The sequence below is a fragment of the Symphalangus syndactylus genome, chromosome 6, assembly GCF_028878055.3.
Source record: "Symphalangus syndactylus isolate Jambi chromosome 6, NHGRI_mSymSyn1-v2.1_pri, whole genome shotgun sequence".
Lineage (NCBI taxonomy): Eukaryota > Metazoa > Chordata > Mammalia > Primates > Hylobatidae > Symphalangus > Symphalangus syndactylus.
Window position 1 is genome coordinate 63,942,448 of NC_072428.2, and position 16,253 is coordinate 63,958,700.

General features: G+C 39.4%; 1 protein-coding gene across 4 annotated transcripts in view; it reads left to right on the top strand.

Moving 5' to 3' along the window:
* Positions 1 to 522: 522 nt before the first annotated feature.
* The window catches only part of PCF11 (PCF11 cleavage and polyadenylation factor subunit), a 28,599-nt gene continuing 12,868 nt past the window's right edge, over positions 523 to 16,253 (top strand). For 2 of the 4 annotated variants that reach the window (XM_055281248.2, XM_055281249.2), the window contains exons 1-9: positions 524 to 1,040; positions 4,718 to 4,843; positions 7,051 to 7,239; positions 7,582 to 7,776; positions 8,964 to 10,078; positions 10,476 to 10,659; positions 10,767 to 10,857; positions 11,784 to 13,351; positions 15,168 to 15,264. In XM_055281248.2, the coding sequence (XP_055137223.1) occupies positions 849 to 1,040; positions 4,718 to 4,843; positions 7,051 to 7,239; positions 7,582 to 7,776; positions 8,964 to 10,078; positions 10,476 to 10,659; positions 10,767 to 10,857; positions 11,784 to 13,351; positions 15,168 to 15,264 (3,757 nt within the window). In that variant the 5' untranslated portion in view covers positions 524 to 848. Of the gene's footprint in view, positions 1,041 to 4,717; positions 4,844 to 7,050; positions 7,240 to 7,581; positions 7,777 to 8,963; positions 10,079 to 10,475; positions 10,660 to 10,766; positions 11,251 to 11,783; positions 13,352 to 15,167; positions 15,265 to 16,253 lie in introns of all 4 variants that reach the window. The other 2 variants (XM_055281247.2, XM_055281246.2) reach the window with 2 other exon arrangements.

Consider the following 16,253-nt stretch of genomic DNA (forward strand, 5'->3'; position numbering starts at 1 on the left):
CTCCCTCCCACTTCCCAGTTCCCAGAGGGGCAGCTGGACCCGCCCTGGCTCTCCAGAGCACCTGAGACGCTAAGGGAAAGGGGGTGCGGCGGCAGAAAGCCTCGGCTCCCTCCAGCCCCCACTGTAGGTAGCAGCTACGGGGCAGGCGGGGGGAAAGATGATTGACAGGCCCGCTCAGTGGCTGGGAAGCTACAGGGAGGGACGAAGAGGGGACTGCTGAGCCTTCTTCTTAAAGTGGTTGGGTTGGGCCGCGGGAACTGCCTTCCCAGGCCTATTGGCTTCCCTGAATGGGTTGTTATGGTAACAAATGACCGAACAGTCCTTTATGAATTGGCCAATGAGAAGGGCCGTCTTTTCCAGTGCACCTCCGAGCAGTAGATGTTGCGAAAGTCCGGGTAGAGGCCGGAGAAGAAGGCGGTGCCAGGACGCCCTGCGGAAGGGCTGGGGGCGGGGCTCATGACGTTGCCAGGCCAGCCAATCACGCCTGGTTTTATCAGCGGCCCCGCCCTTTTACCGCACATTTCCCCTCCCCTAGTTCATTTCGCACGACGCAGCGGTTGGAAAGACATTTTCGGAGCTGGAGCCGCCACTGCCGCCGCCATTTTGTGTCTGTGGAGAAAGAAGCTTCTGTGGCGGCTGGAAGTGGACGGAGATCACCCGCAAGACGGCGGCGTTTCATACCCGAGGTTCCCCCTGTGTCGTCCCCCATCCCCCCTCCGCGGTCAGCATGTGGTGAAGCCGGAGCCGCGAGAGAGCTGGGGAGAGGAAGAGGAGTCGGAAGGGAGGCGGGGTATCCAAAGCGGCTTCAGCTTCAGCTGCGGCGGACCTCGGAGGGGGGCCGCGGCGCAATGTCAGAGCAGACGCCGGCCGAGGCCGGTGCTGCGGGGGCCCGGGAGGACGCCTGTCGGGATTATCAGTCATCGCTCGAAGACCTGACCTTCAATAGCAAGCCGCACATCAACATGCTGACCATTCTAGCCGAGGAGAACCTGCCCTTCGCCAAGGAGATCGTCTCTCTCATCGAGGCCCAAACCGCCAAGGTTTTTATACACCCCGCAGCCTCCTATTACTTCTAATACTTCCTGATTTTAGTGTCAGCCTCATCCCAGGTCTCGCTTCCATCCCAAGGGGGACAGTGTTCCTTCTCTCCAACCCCCCCAGCCCCCTCCAACTCAGGCTCGGTCTTTGGCCCAGGCTTCGAGCATGGGCCTCTGGGGGGGAGGGAGTGGGGAGGATAAAGGGTGGAGTCCCACTTCCGCTTTCCAACTCCCTTTTTAGGCCACCGCATTGTATATCCCGACACACACACGCTTTGAATAGAGCCCTTTGGGGTGGGGGAGACTTAAAGGCAGTTTGTGGTTTGGGGAAGTAAGAGTTAACATAAGCCATTTTAATCCCCTGGGAAGTGGGAGAGTGGGTCTCCCAATTTCCCCCAGCACCCTTTTTGGTAATTGTGTTCTGTGGGTTGGAAGGAGGTGAAGGGGGACCTGGGAGCGAGCTGTTGGTGGGTGGGAATAGGGATTTGGCCCCGAGTGGAGCAGCCGCCTGTTAGGAGCCCAACATGGCGCCTGAAAAGCACATGATGCGAAAGGGAAGAGAGGAGAATCCATTCCCTGCCAGCCAGGCAGCTGCTCACTCCCGTCAGCCCCATTTTGGGGTGGGGGCGGCTAGATAAAACTTTTATTCTCCTGTTGGAGGGTCTAATTTGTCCCAAAATAGGGGCAAGTGGGGTTGAGGGTGGGGTTTGGGTGGGGGGAGGAGATCTTATCCAACCTGTAGGTGGAGAACTGGCCCAGAGGGTAACAAGTACTTGTAGTTTCTCTGAAAAGTTCAGTCCCTCCTCCTCTTCCTTTTCTCTTTTTCTCCCTTCCCTGATAGCGAAGGAGTGTTTTTCTTTACCCCTTGACAGAAGTGGTCCTCTGCCACCTTATATTTCCCTGTAGTCCTCCTCTTCTGTGGATTCATATGGGAGCGATATGTCATTTAAGTAAAGTTACTGTTAAACTTAGTTACCATGAGTTTTAATAGCGTCCCAGTGCTACATTTTATTTTTCAAGCTTGTACTCACGGTTTAGTTTTTTCTAGTTGTTAGTGATTGCAGTTATCAGGATGAGCCTCCTTTTAGCAGAGTGAACCCCTTTTTAAAGGCCACTTTAACAACAACCACCAATATATTGTTTAGAGACGGTTTCTGTCTAGTGTAAAACTGAGTGGTCTGACTCTAATAAATGGTTTTGAAATGTGTGACTGGTATTATAAAATTTGTGAATAAAACATATAAAATATGTATTTGTCTTTTTTATTTACCTTTGTAAGGTGTAGAATCTGTTTCCAAGACTTATTTTTATCTACGTGGTTGTGTGTTTTAAACAAAAGTCTTTAAGTGACTTGGGTTCATTCTTCTTTAGGTTCCATCCACTCTTTTGGGTAAACCTCTTCACAAGATACACGGTTTCAGGTGGTCCTTTCATAATTTAAAGAGGACGAAAAGAAAGGGTTTTTTTCCTTTTTCTTTTTAAGGGCCTCGACAAGTTTATCATGCTCAGTCTGACAGCTAAGATACAAGTTTTCGTTCACTTTTTCCTGTGAAAGTGTATGTAAAACAGCTATTTTTTTAAGTATAAGATTTAAAAAGGAAGCATTCCTCATACTCAACATGCTTTTTATTGATACCACAAACATCTTGGACATGAAAACTTAGTTTTTGCCTTGTTGAAGGCTTAACTTGACATTAAATGCCTTATAGCACTTGTGTTTTTAAGGCAAAAACATTGATTTTTAAAATCTAATTACCTCGTATCTTGGGATTTAATATTCCACAGAGCCTTATATTTAGCAGCTCAGGTTGTCACTCAAAGAACAGTTCTGGTTTTTAATGGATCCGGAAGACCTTCGAGAACCGAAAACTAAATGCTGAATATAGTGACCACATAAAACTTGTGTTTGTATATCGCTACACAGTGATGAAAATAGATGGGCTATTTGCTGGTAAAAGACAGCTGAAATTTTGGGGGCACACGTTTCCTGGTTATTTTTGTAAAGCCAGATTGAGGAAAAGATGTAAAAGTCACTTTGGGGGAACTATTTTAATCTGGGTTGGGATCGAGGGTGAGGGGAGGGATTTCCGTTGCTTGGTAGCAAACTGGCCTGGTTTTGTGTTTTGGAGGTGAATGTTTGTGTCCTTATTTAGCTTCTCTGCGTTACTAAACTTAAAGGATTCACACTTAATTTGACTCCTCCCAAGAGAGAGCAGTAGCAAAAAATAATACATATAAGGACTTCACTTGTACAATAAAAAATTAGCCTACTGAACAGACTTTGGTGTTTAAGAGAGCCTGTTTATCTTCATAAGTACAATAATGACTAAAATGGTGTAAAACATGATATGGTAAGGTAAAGACACAGCAGTAAACCATATGACATGTTCGTACTTAATATAGTTGACCCACATGCAGTGGGTGAACCCTTTTATTAGACAGTACCTTAAAAGAAATTTTTCATACAAAGTTATTCAAAGCTTTCCTTAGCCAACTTTTGGTTGTAAAGGTGTTATCAGAAGCAAGAGCATTTCCACACACTTGTATGGGCAATTGGTTTTATTATATGTGATGGCATTGTGTACTCCAGAACTGTGAGCCTACCCTAGCTTCAGGCAGCTATGGTTAAGTGTTACTCAGCGTTAAGATTCCTATACACATGGGGTGGGTAAATGGGGATAACCTAAGTTTTTTTTTTTTGTTTTGTCTTTTTTTTTTTTTAATCATGGGTGCTCCTTTGGAGTCAGAGTTAAAACTATTATGGTGTGTCTTAATGCTCCTCAACAAGTCTGTGAACCTGCTGATGCTTTCTGGAAGCTTGCTGTGCCTTCTAAAAGCCAGTGGTGGGTAGGCATTGCAGTTGAACTGGGGCAACATTTCTTTACTTTGGAAAGGGCCACCTGTATCAGCATCACCACACTGGCTCTGCACAAATTTATAACCCCTGGTTTGTGCATGTCAGAGGAAAATATCTCGGCGGAGAGTCCAGGCTGTGAAGAAAATCTTCAGGACAAATCCTGGTTTCCAGAGTCAAGTTCAACCTGATTTACATGATTCAGCGGCTGCTCCATCCAGTTTTTCTTGTCTGAGTAACAAACTTGCAACTTCCTGCATGTTCATGTGCAAGTTTCAGTGTTTTGCCATTGACTTCCTAGGTGAAGTGTTTTTAATTTTTGTTCATTTGGGTTATAGAGAAGTAATCCTAGTGATTTTACAGGTAACAAAAGCTTCATAGACTTGAACATATGAAATATGCCCATGGAAATTAGTTTCTACAAGAGGTCTAAAAACTGCTTTGAGTGTAGGCACACCATTGTAAGTTAATATGGGTCACAAAACTGACACTTGGATTACATAAAGTAATTTTCCCTCGCCTCCTCTTTATTTTTGTCACTGAAAACACAGGTCTTTTTACCACATGAACTTGAAATTTCATTGAGTGTTAAATGAGTATATTAGGGATTACAGTTGTTGTTCATCCTGGTGATTCTGAGCTTTTTGTGCTCAACTAAGGATTGTAAGAGTTGAGAACTTGACTGAACACTTAAGTTTCATAAAGATTACTTCAAAAATATTTAGTATCAACAAAAAGAGGTCTATTGTAGGTTTAAAAACTCACTTTTAAATAATTATTTGGTGGTAATTCATTATACTAAACTTCTCAGTTTCTTTTTATTCAGGCTCCTTCCTCAGAGAAGCTTCCTGTTATGTACCTTATGGATTCTATTGTGAAAAACGTTGGAAGAGAGTATCTCACTGCCTTTACTAAAAATCTAGTTGCAACATTTATTTGTGTGTTTGAAAAGGTACATATGCATTTAGAAACATTTGCGTTTTTTTTTTTTAAATGTGTTCCTGATTAAATAAATATTTGCTTTGTGTTGGGTTTTCTTGGGTGGTGAAATGTTTTATACTTTTGGACATTTATCATTAGTACCATTTCAAAGAAAGGCTGAAGTTAATGTTTTATGTTAGATTTTTAGAACAGATTCTAGGGGTTTACATTATCCGTTTAAGAATAGATGGATTTGCTTTTAGAATTGTGCTTTTTAAAAAAATTGAGTTTGTTCATTTGAACATCTGTTTCATCACTTATAAACTAGACAAAAAGATCTGAAATCGTCAAGAGTAATTAAAATTTCATTATTTACATTTCTGGTGTTAGGATGTTGACTGTTCTCTTGTGGGGGGTAAAAAGCATAATCCCTCAGTGTCTCAACCTGTGATTGGTTCCTGAAACTTCTGTGTTTTTTTGTTTTGTTTTCTGGAAATGTTTACTCTTTTGTTACATTGTTCAAGTATGTTTTAGGTGAATGTTGTTGGTATGTGTGAATGGTGGACCAGTTAATTGCTGTAGGTTATTCTGGAAATACTTTTCCCCCCACCTTAGTGTTCAGAAATTAGGCTTATTTTTCATATCTAGAGATTAAATTTCTTCCATAACTTTGTAACATGGTGGTTTGGTTAAAGCAGTATTATGTTGAGGAAGACAAGGGATTTGCTGAGGTAATTCTCTGCCTGTCAGGCTATATCTTTCACATTGAACAAAAAGGCACTTATGAGATATTTAGGTTTAAAGATTGTTTCCTAACGTCAATATTTGGTGGTAGTTATTATATTTTAGTAGATGAACACCTATGTGTCAGTTGTCAGATTTGTAGAATTGGAATTTTTTTTGGAAGAACTATTCAGTATTAGATTTTACATGTTTATTAGAAAATAGGTAGTTGCTATTTGAGAAATGTTTTTAAGTTCTTAGAGAAAAGAAATAGTATATGCAGAAGAAATTTGGAAAGCTCTATATCAGATAGCATTAAAATGCTTGTTAATAGAATATTGTAGACATTTGCTGAATACTGCTAACCAGAGGCTATAGTCTTAAGGAGAAGCTTAACCAACCTCTTGGTTTCGGTTTCAGTATGTTCAAATTCACTTGGGTGTTTGGTAGCATACCTTTACTGAATCTAACTGGGCATTAACATGACAGTTGATTAAAATGACCTTGTAATATATTATTATGTGAAGACATGAATATAGTTAAGGCTTTACTGTCTATCCTAATGTTGAAAATCTAACTCAGTTTTCCCAAGTCCTAGGTTTCTTGATGGCGAATTTTCTTTCTATTTCTTTTTTTGAAATGGCGTTTTACTCTTGTTGCCCAAGCTGGAGTGCAATGGCGCAATCTCGGCTCACTGCAACCTCCGCCTCCCGGATTCAAGTGATTCTCCTGCCTCAGCCTCCCGAGTAGCTGGGATTACAGGCATGAGCCATCATGCCTGGCTGATTTTGTATTTTCAGTAAAGACGGGGTTTCACCATGTTGGTCAGGCTGGTCTTGAACTCTCTCAGGTGATCCACCTGCCTTGGCCTCTCAAAGTGTTGGAATTACAGGCGTGAGCCACCGTGCCTGGCAATGGCAAATTTTCTAAAAATTTTTCGCCATCACAAACCTGAACAGATAAGTTATTTAAAACTAAGGCTTATCAGTGGTTAAGATTTTGTGAATTTCAGTTGTTAAAGTGCTTTCCACACCACAATATCTTGTTCCTATGTACCCAACCATATAGTATTGCTGAGCATTGGTTAGTTGAGACAGTTTTGCTTTAATTTTAACTTTGTACTACTGTGTAAATAATTTAAAACATTTAAGCGATCAGGTAATCAATTTTTCTAGTTGTTTTATATTTTTTAGTTTTATATTTTCTAGTTTTTTATATATTTTTTTCCAGAGAAAGAGTAATGTTAGGAATATTATACTAAGCTCTAAGATGTGGAAACGTTTTGTATATAGAAAGGCTCACCTGGTTGGTTGCTTGCATGAAGACTAGGTGAAAATGGTTTTAATTATTCTGTTTTTGAAGGAGAAATGCACCTTTAATAAATTATTACTGTTGTATATACTTAGCAATGGGTAGTACAGTTCTATATGTGAAGTAGAGCAGATTTATGTAACTTATATTTGTAAAATATTCTATAGTAACTTAACAAGCCATAGAATTGTTCTGTTGTTCTAGGTGGATGAAAATACTAGGAAAAGTTTATTTAAGTTACGTTCCACATGGGATGAAATATTCCCTTTGAAGAAACTTTATGCCCTGGATGTCAGAGTCAATTCATTAGATCCTGCTTGGCCTATTAAACCTCTGCCCCCCAATGTGAATACGTCTAGCATCCATGTGAATCCTAAATTTTTAAATAAATCGGTAAGTTTTAATATGAATAGTAAGTAACATACTTTTAAGTATCACATTTTGAATTCTTCTACAGAACTTACTGCCAGAAAGCCAAAATAGAATACTCTGTAGTGAGTTGGTTCAATTTGAAAAAAAAAAAATAGTATGTATATGTTTGGAATTTTTATTTAGAAATATATTCACCTTGTTTAGGTATTATGTAACATTTATTTGGGGTTTTAAATTTCTGCTAAGTTTTCTGTGTGATAGGAATTTGGATAATATGAAGAGTTAAGCTGATAATTTTTATTTTCTTCCTAGCTTCCTTTTTAGCTGATATGTTTTTCTTTAACAAATTGTCTTTTCTTATAGCCCGAGGAGCCTTCAACACCTGGTACAGTGGTCAGTTCCCCTAGCATCTCCACTCCTCCAATTGTTCCTGATATACAGAAGAATCTTACACAAGAACAACTAATAAGGCAACAGTTACTGGCAAAGCAAAAACAGTTGTTAGAACTTCAGCAGAAAAAGCTGGAGCTTGAGCTAGAGCAAGCTAAGGCACAACTGGTAAGTAAGGGAGATTGGCATTTTAAATATTTTAAACCTGTCTAACAATAGGGAAGTAATGTTTATGTTTGAATTTTATTAACATGTTACTTTTATTAATAGTGTACTCTTTTTTCACTTTTATTTTACAAATCAGTATATTTATTAGACTATACTTTTATATCTTTATTGTAAAATTCACTTGATTAAAAACTGCATAGGCCAGGCGCAGTGGATCATGCCTGTAATCCCAACACTTGGGAAGTCCGAGGTGGGAGGATTGCTTGAGTTTAGGAGTTTGAGGCCAGCCTGGGCAACATAGTGAGGCCCTACCAAAAAAAAAAAAAATTAGCCAGGTGTGGTAGTGCATGCTTGTGATCCCAGCTACTCGAGAGGCTGAGTTGGAAGGATCACTTTCGGCTCCAGTGTGCTATGATTGCTTCACTGCACTCTAGCCTGAGTGACAGAGCAAGACCCTGTCTCAAGAAAACCCCCCCAAAACTACAAAACTACAGTATTTCCTCCAAATGGTTTTCTGTTAGATTGCTATCTTATAAAGTAGCATCTTAATTTTGTTTAATCATTACATTATGTGGACTTAATATTTCAGTCCCAAGATGGTAGGCGTGTTGTGGAAAATATTTTGCATAGTCTTTAATGTTTTATGAGCTTATGCTTAATAAGCAGAAATGACAAGGAGGCCAGGAAGATTTTCTACACATAAATGACTTTATACTAAGTTATTTTGCTCAGCATCTGAGCTTATTCGACAGTGAGGTGCAGGAAGGCAGAATTTTATAAGTTCATTAATAGCACCACTTTGGGAGAAACTAAATTTTAGGACTTAGAATTTAGCTGAAATGACTCTGATTCTTGTGCAGCCGGAGTGTAGTGATTTAGCAATTTCTTAGGAGCAGTATGGCTCAGAATCCTGAATAATTAGGAAGAGAAACAATTTTTTTTTCATTCTGTTTAGAGATTATATTATAAAATCTCAAAAAATACTAGTAAGAAATAATGGGCAACTTAAATCATGGACTTTTTCTTTTCATTGTAATCTCAATTTATACATTATAAGCGTACAATTTAAATATAGTATTGAGTAAATATATTTATTGAATAAAGCATTATCTTCTTCAATTGTTTGCAATTTCTTGACAATCTGCATGTTTTACAGTGTTGACATGAACATTTATTTTGTGTTTTAGGCAGTTTCTCTTAGTGTTCAGCAGGAAACATCCAATTTAGGTCCTGGATCTGCACCATCCAAATTACATGTTTCACAGATTGCCCCTATGGCAGTTAAAGCTCCTCATCAGGTTCCTGTGCAATCTGAGAAAAGCCGTCCAGGAACATCCTTACAAATTCAGGATTTGAAAGGAACTAACCGGGATCCTCGTCTGAACAGGATAAGCCAACATTCTCATGGAAAAGATCAAAGTCACAGGAAAGAATTTCTAATGAACACATTAAACCAGTCTGATACTAAGACAAGTAAAACTATACCCTCTGAAAAACTAAATTCATCCAAGCAAGAAAAAAGTAAATCAGGTGAAAAAATAACCAAGAAAGAACTTGACCAGTTAGATTCTAAATCGAAATCGAAATCGAAATCACCATCACCTTTGAAAAACAAATTATCTCACACAAAAGACTTGAAAAATCAAGAATCGGAAAGTATGAGGTTGTCTGATATGAACAAGAGAGATCCAAGATTAAAAAAACATCTTCAGGATAAGACCGATGGCAAAGATGATGATGTGAAAGAGAAGAGAAAAACTGCAGAAAAAAAGGATAAAGATGAGCACACGAAGTCATCTGAACACAGACTGGCTGGAAGTAGAAATAAAATCATAAATGGCATTGTACAAAAACAGGATACAATAACAGAAGAGTCAGAAAAACAGGGGACAAAACCAGGGAGATCGAGTACTAGAAAGCGATCAAGATCTCGATCACCCAAGTCTAGGTCACCAATTATACATTCCCCAAAGAGAAGAGATAGGCGGTCACCCAAACGAAGGCAAAGAAGTATGTCTCCATCATCGACACCTAAAGCTGGAAAGATTCGCCAATCTGGAGCTAAGCAGTCACATATGGAAGAGTTTACACCACCTTCTAGGGAAGACAGAAATGCTAAGAGAAGTACTAAACAGGATATTCGGGATCCAAGGCGAATGAAAAAGACTGAAGAGGAGCGACCACAAGAAACTACAAATCAGCATTCTACAAAGTCAGGCACTGAACCAAAGGAGAATGTAGAAAACTGGCAAAGTTCCAAGTCTGCCAAAAGATGGAAATCTGGTTGGGAAGAAAATAAAAGGTATGATGTTAACATTTTAAGTCAAGTGTAGTGTATATGTTTCAAAAGATAGTGTTAATTTAAAAATTGGAAAAATTAGGTGCTGTTAATACTTTTTTTCCATCTAATTCTTACGTCTCTGTGGGTTAAATACTATTATTATTTCTATTTTACAGATCAGGAAACTGAATTTTAGAAAGGTTAACTAATCTACCTAAGGCTGCAGTCCAGGACATGCAAGAATCAGAATTCATATCTGTTTTTGCTGATTTCATATTTTGTGCTCTTAATCATTTAATTACTTTTTGTGGTTACATATGCCCATTTTAACCATATCCTTTGAAAAGAATCTTTAAATATGGTCCTGAGTATTTTTTCAAAAACATTTCAATGTAACATACTGCTTTTATGGTTTCAGCTTACAACAGGTTGATGAACATAGTAAACCTCCTCATCTGAGGCATAGGGAGAGCTGGTCAAGCACTAAAGGAATTTTATCACCTCGAGCCCCAAAGCAGCAACAGCATCGATTAAGTGTAGATGCCAATCTTCAGATTCCTAAAGAGTTAACTCTTGCAAGCAAAAGAGAATTACTTCAAAAGGTAGTTACTATGATTAATCCCATGTAGTCATCATTCTCTTTCGTCTGTTTTTTTTGGTATTTTTTTATATTTAAAATATTTTATTTCCTTTTATCACCCCTATACAGACGAGTGAACGTTTAGCATCTGGTGAAATTACACAGGAAGACTTCCTTGTTGTTGTGCATCAAATTCGACAGCTATTTCAGTATCAAGAAGGTAAACATAGATGCAATGTACGGGATAGTCCTACAGAAGAAAATAAAGGTGGATTAAAAAAGAAACCTCTCTTATCTGATGCTGAATTAACCTACTATGAACATAAAGCAAAACTGAAAAGGACACAGGTTCAGCATTCATTTCCAAGACTTGATCTCTTAGATCCTGATATTTTTGACTACCCTTTGACTGATGCCTTGTTGTCTGGAATAGAATGTGAGCCATCCAAAAGTAAACATGCAAGTAGGAATAGTGGAGCACAGTTTGACAGAAAAGAACAATTTAGTGAAAGAGCAAGACGTCTTTCTCCTATATCTGGGAGTCGTACTTATGCTGAGAATCTTTCACCCCATGAGGGCCGGAGAAGACATGACGAGCAAGTCTCTGCTAAAGGTAGAAAAAGTTAAATCAGATTATGCCTATTGAATCACACAGCAGTGAAGGGAAAATGAACAAGCTAAGTGGGGATAGATTTTTGTGACTGTTCAGATTACCATTTTTTTCCCATTTATTTTGTTATGTTTTTTCCCTTTAAGGAAAGGGAAGGGAAGGGAGCTAATATTTCTAAGGCCAGTTGTGTGTCAGGTACTTCATTAGGTTTTTTTTATATGTAATTTCATTTAATCCTCACAACACCACAATGAAGTGTATATTCTCCCCATTTTACAGATAGGAAGTAAAAGAGAGGTTAAATAACTTGCTCTCAAAATGAAATAATTAGTATGTTGATAGGATGGGAATTTTTTTGTTACTCAGGTGTGTCTGATTCTAGAGGGCATCCTCTTATTTGCTGCTTTATGCTGTCTGTGTTCCTGCCCCTCTAATGTAGTGAGATAGTTATATCTTTGGATAAACATTCATACGAAAATAGAAGATTTTAAGATAACTTTAGATTTAGTGAAAATAATTTTTTTCCTTCTTAAAAGGTGTGCGAGAAGAGCAGAGATCTCCATTCAATGATCGTTTTCCACTTAAGCGACCTCGATACGAAGATTCAGATAAACCATTTGTAGATAGCCCAGCATCAAGATTTGCCGGCCTGGATACAAATCAGCGACTTACAGCTTTAGCTGAAGACAGACCGTTATTTGATGGACCTAGTAGGCCATCAGTAGCAAGAGATGGCCCAACGAAGATGATTTTTGAAGGACCTAATAAATTAAGCCCTCGAATTGATGGACCTCCCACACCAGCTTCTCTTCGGTTTGATGGGTCACCAGGACAAATGGGGGGAGGGGGCCCTTTGAGATTTGAGGGGCCACAAGGTCAGCTAGGAGGTGGGTGTCCTTTGAGATTTGAAGGTCCTCCAGGACCAGTGGGGACACCTCTGCGGTTTGAGGGCCCAATTGGTCAAGCAGGAGGAGGTGGTTTTCGGTTTGAAGGTTCCCCTGGTCTGAGGTTTGAGGGATCTGCAGGTGGTTTGCGATTTGAGGGACCAGGAGGCCAGCAAGTGGGTGGTTTGAGGTTTGAGGGACATCGTGGTCAACCTGTGGGTGGTCTAAGGTTTGAGGGACCTCATAGTCAGCCTGTGGGTGGACTTAGATTTGATAATCCCCGAGGTCAGCCTGTAGGTGGACTTAGATTTGAGGGGGGTCATGGTCCATCAGGGGCTGCGATTAGGTTTGATGGACCTCACGGTCAGCCAGGAGGTGGAATCAGATTTGAGGGCCCTTTGCTACAGCAAGGGGTTGGAATGAGGTTTGAGGGCCCCCATGGTCAGTCAGTAGCTGGTCTGAGATTTGAGGGACAACATAATCAACTTGGTGGGAACCTTAGGTTTGAGGGTCCACATGGTCAACCAGGGGTTGGTATCAGGTTTGAAGGCCCTTTAGTCCAACAAGGAGGTGGAATGAGGTTTGAGGGTCCTTCTGTACCAGGAGGTGGACTGAGAATTGAAGGGCCTCTGGGTCAAGGTGGTCCAAGATTTGAAGGTTGTCATGCTTTAAGGTTTGATGGGCAGCCAGGTCAGCCGTCACTCTTGCCAAGATTTGATGGATTACATGGTCAGCCAGGTCCTAGATTTGAAAGGACTCCTGGTCAGCCAGGCCCCCAGAGGTTTGATGGACCACCTGGACAGCAGGTTCAACCCAGATTTGACGGTGTACCTCAAAGATTTGATGGTCCACAACATCAGCAAGCATCAAGGTTTGATATTCCTCTTGGTCTTCAAGGCACAAGATTTGACAATCATCCTTCACAAAGGCTTGAATCAGTATCTTTCAATCAGACTGGTCCATATAATGATCCACCTGGCAATGCTTTTAATGCCCCATCCCAAGGACTACAGTTCCAAAGACATGAACAAATATTTGATTCACCTCAAGGACCAAATTTTAATGGACCACATGGCCCTGGAAACCAGAGTTTCTCTAATCCACTTAACAGAGCTTCTGGACACTATTTTGATGAAAAAAATCTTCAGAGTTCTCAGTTTGGAAATTTTGGCAGTATACCTGCTCCAATGACAGTAGGAAATATTCAGGCATCTCAACAGGTAAGTCTGTTATTCTAAAATTGCGTTGTATGCAGATAAGTTAACCATTTTTTAATGTTTCTAGGAAGGTTTTCAGGACATAGTTTATTGTGTAGATTGGAAAGAAGTTTTTAATGTACTCTAAAGCCACATGCTAAGGAAGTGGGATGAGCATCTTTTGGGGATAAAATTTGCAACTTAAATCCAAAATTGATTTTAGCTCTTTCAGGATCTAGGGAAATATCTCAATCAGACCCCCGCCCCCAGCTCTGTTTTTGTTTTTGTTTTTGCTTTAAAGCTTTTGAAATATACAATTGTGTTTCATAGACCTCTACGTTGTAGAACTGTTGAGCCCTGATGTGCTTTAAGGTAGCCATAGAACTGATTGCTTGGACTGCTCTTTGACCAAGAATTTTCTTAACCTGAGTTAAATAAGAAGATCAGATTTTGTCCATGCTTTCACAGTCTACAATTCTTTTTTTTTTTGGTCCTTTTTTCCTACTTTTTACCACCTTTCCAGTCACTTCAGTTAAACACAATTGTTTGATATTAATGTCAACATAGCAAATAGCCTTCCAAATACACTCTGGTTACGAAACATGCACAGTTACCTGTTGGTATTCTTTCACACTTGTTCTGTATACATTTTAAAATGCATACTGAAATAACTTTAGGCAGTATGTTTACAATTTGTGATTAATTCGGTTGGTTTTGAATGACTGCTTTTGCTTGCGTGCTGAAATTCTGGGCTGAGTTTTATTTCTTTCCCAGGTGCTGACATTTTCTTACTATGACAGATTTATTTTATAGTAGTAAGATTGCATGGAAGAAAATACAAAATAAGAAAGATTTTAAAAGCACATTAGGAACATTATTGATAGAAAGTAGTCCTTCTGTTCATCTCTAATGGTATGAAAAAACAGTTGGTCTGCCTAGATTTACTCTACTGTGTATCCTTGAAAGAAATGATACTGTTATTGACAGATACTCTAGAATGGTACTTACTTAGTCTTGTTTCTACATTACACAGAATTGGTGGGGTTTTTATTATGTGTACTCACCACCAGAAGTCCACATGTGTACTGAACAAGGATTATAAATGGATGTTTATTTACATACCAGCAATATGTAGAAGTCCTGCCTCCCTCTGGACTGCAAATGCTGTATTTGTATGCCAGTATAGTTCTTGCTCCATGACTGTTCTATTTTTTAACATTCCCTTTGACATCTTTTACAAGACCTTTTACAAGATTACTTTGTAATGTAGCTATAACCATGTGCAAAGATGATGGCCAAGCAAGACGCTTACCTGCTTGGTAATTCAGATTGCTAATTAAAACAGGCTTTTGATATCTGTGGAAAAGTGGCAAGGGTTAGGAGTTCTGGCCTCAGTTTTGCTCCTAACTAGCCCTTTTGATTGTGTGTAGATCATATTGCATTATGTCAGTTCTTCTATTTATAAAATAAGGGAAAGCACCAGCAAGGTAAAGTGACTTATGTAAAGTAACACAGCTAGTTACCTTATGTTTGCACGGTATCTTAACATTTTCCTTTTTGGGGGGCTACTTTTCCTCTCTAGTAGGTACTTTAAACTTTTCAAAGAAGTTTTAACCCATTCTTAGTAACTTATACCTCTGTGGAACAGATAAGGGAAGGTTTTATTGTTCCTGTTTGTAGAAGACCTAGAAGTGAAGTGACGCAGCCAAGTTACCTTTCTAAATCTTTATTTATAAGCCAGGCCTTGTGACATCTATGAATATTTTTATGTAATTAGGATGTTAAAAGTTTTACTTGAAATACGGAAAGCATGTTCTTAAAATTAAGGTTTTTCTTAAAGGTTCTGAGTGGTGTTGCTCAGCCAGTAGCTTTTGGTCAAGGACAACAGTTTTTACCAGTTCATCCACAAAATCCTGGATTTGTTCAGAATCCTTCAGGTATGTACTTTCTGAACTTTGTTTTTCAAAGACAAATGATTATTGTTTTGTTGAATAGCTAACTTTGTGAATTTTAGGAAATGACAATTTTGCAAAGGTATATTTAATTTAGAGAAATTTAATCTGGCTGACATATTTTTGTTCCTTTTCTAAGTTTATTTACATTGTGGATGTGTATTCACATTGACCCTATTTACAGCTAGAGATGGTTAGCGGGGACTTGTAGTCCACAAAACAGAGGGAAGGAAACCTACTGGGTGGAAACTGGGAGTGGGAGGGAAGGTATGACATTTGTGTTGAGATAGAATGAAATAAATGACAGACCTCAGAAATCTCAGTGAATACTAAGGATACTGCATTAGTAAAGTTGATTAATTTTTATGTTTTTATGGGCACTCAAATAGCAAAAAGCGGCTTTCCTAGCCAGGTTCACTGATAAGCATCTTTGTTACTATGGGGTGATGCTTAGTACTAGATAAAAGGACTTTTAAAATTGATTTTAGTTTTGTTTATTTATTTATGAGGCAGAGTATTACTCTCTTACCCAGGCTGGAGTGCAGTGGTGCCATATTGCCTCACTGCAGCCTCTGCCTCCGGGGTTCAAGCGATTCCCCTGTCTCAACCTCCCAAGTAGCTGGGACTACAGGCGTGTGCCACCAGACCTGGCTAACTTTTGTATTTTTACCAGAGATGGGGTTTCACCATCTTGGCCAGGCTGGTCTCGAGCTCCTGACCTCATGTGATCTGCCCGCCTCAGCCTCCCAAAGTGCTGAGATGGCACATGCCCGGCAAAATGAATTTTAGTTTTAATATGTGGTAAGTGGGAAGTATATACATTAGTGATACTTGCTTTCATTTCTGAATCATTGAAACAGCTGTTTCAGAAACATGCTTTACTGTAGCATTGAGTTAATCAGTTTACAATAAATTTATGGAGTTTTCCAAAACTTCTGAAGTAATTAGGAAATCCTAGCCAAGCTCTTTTTTAT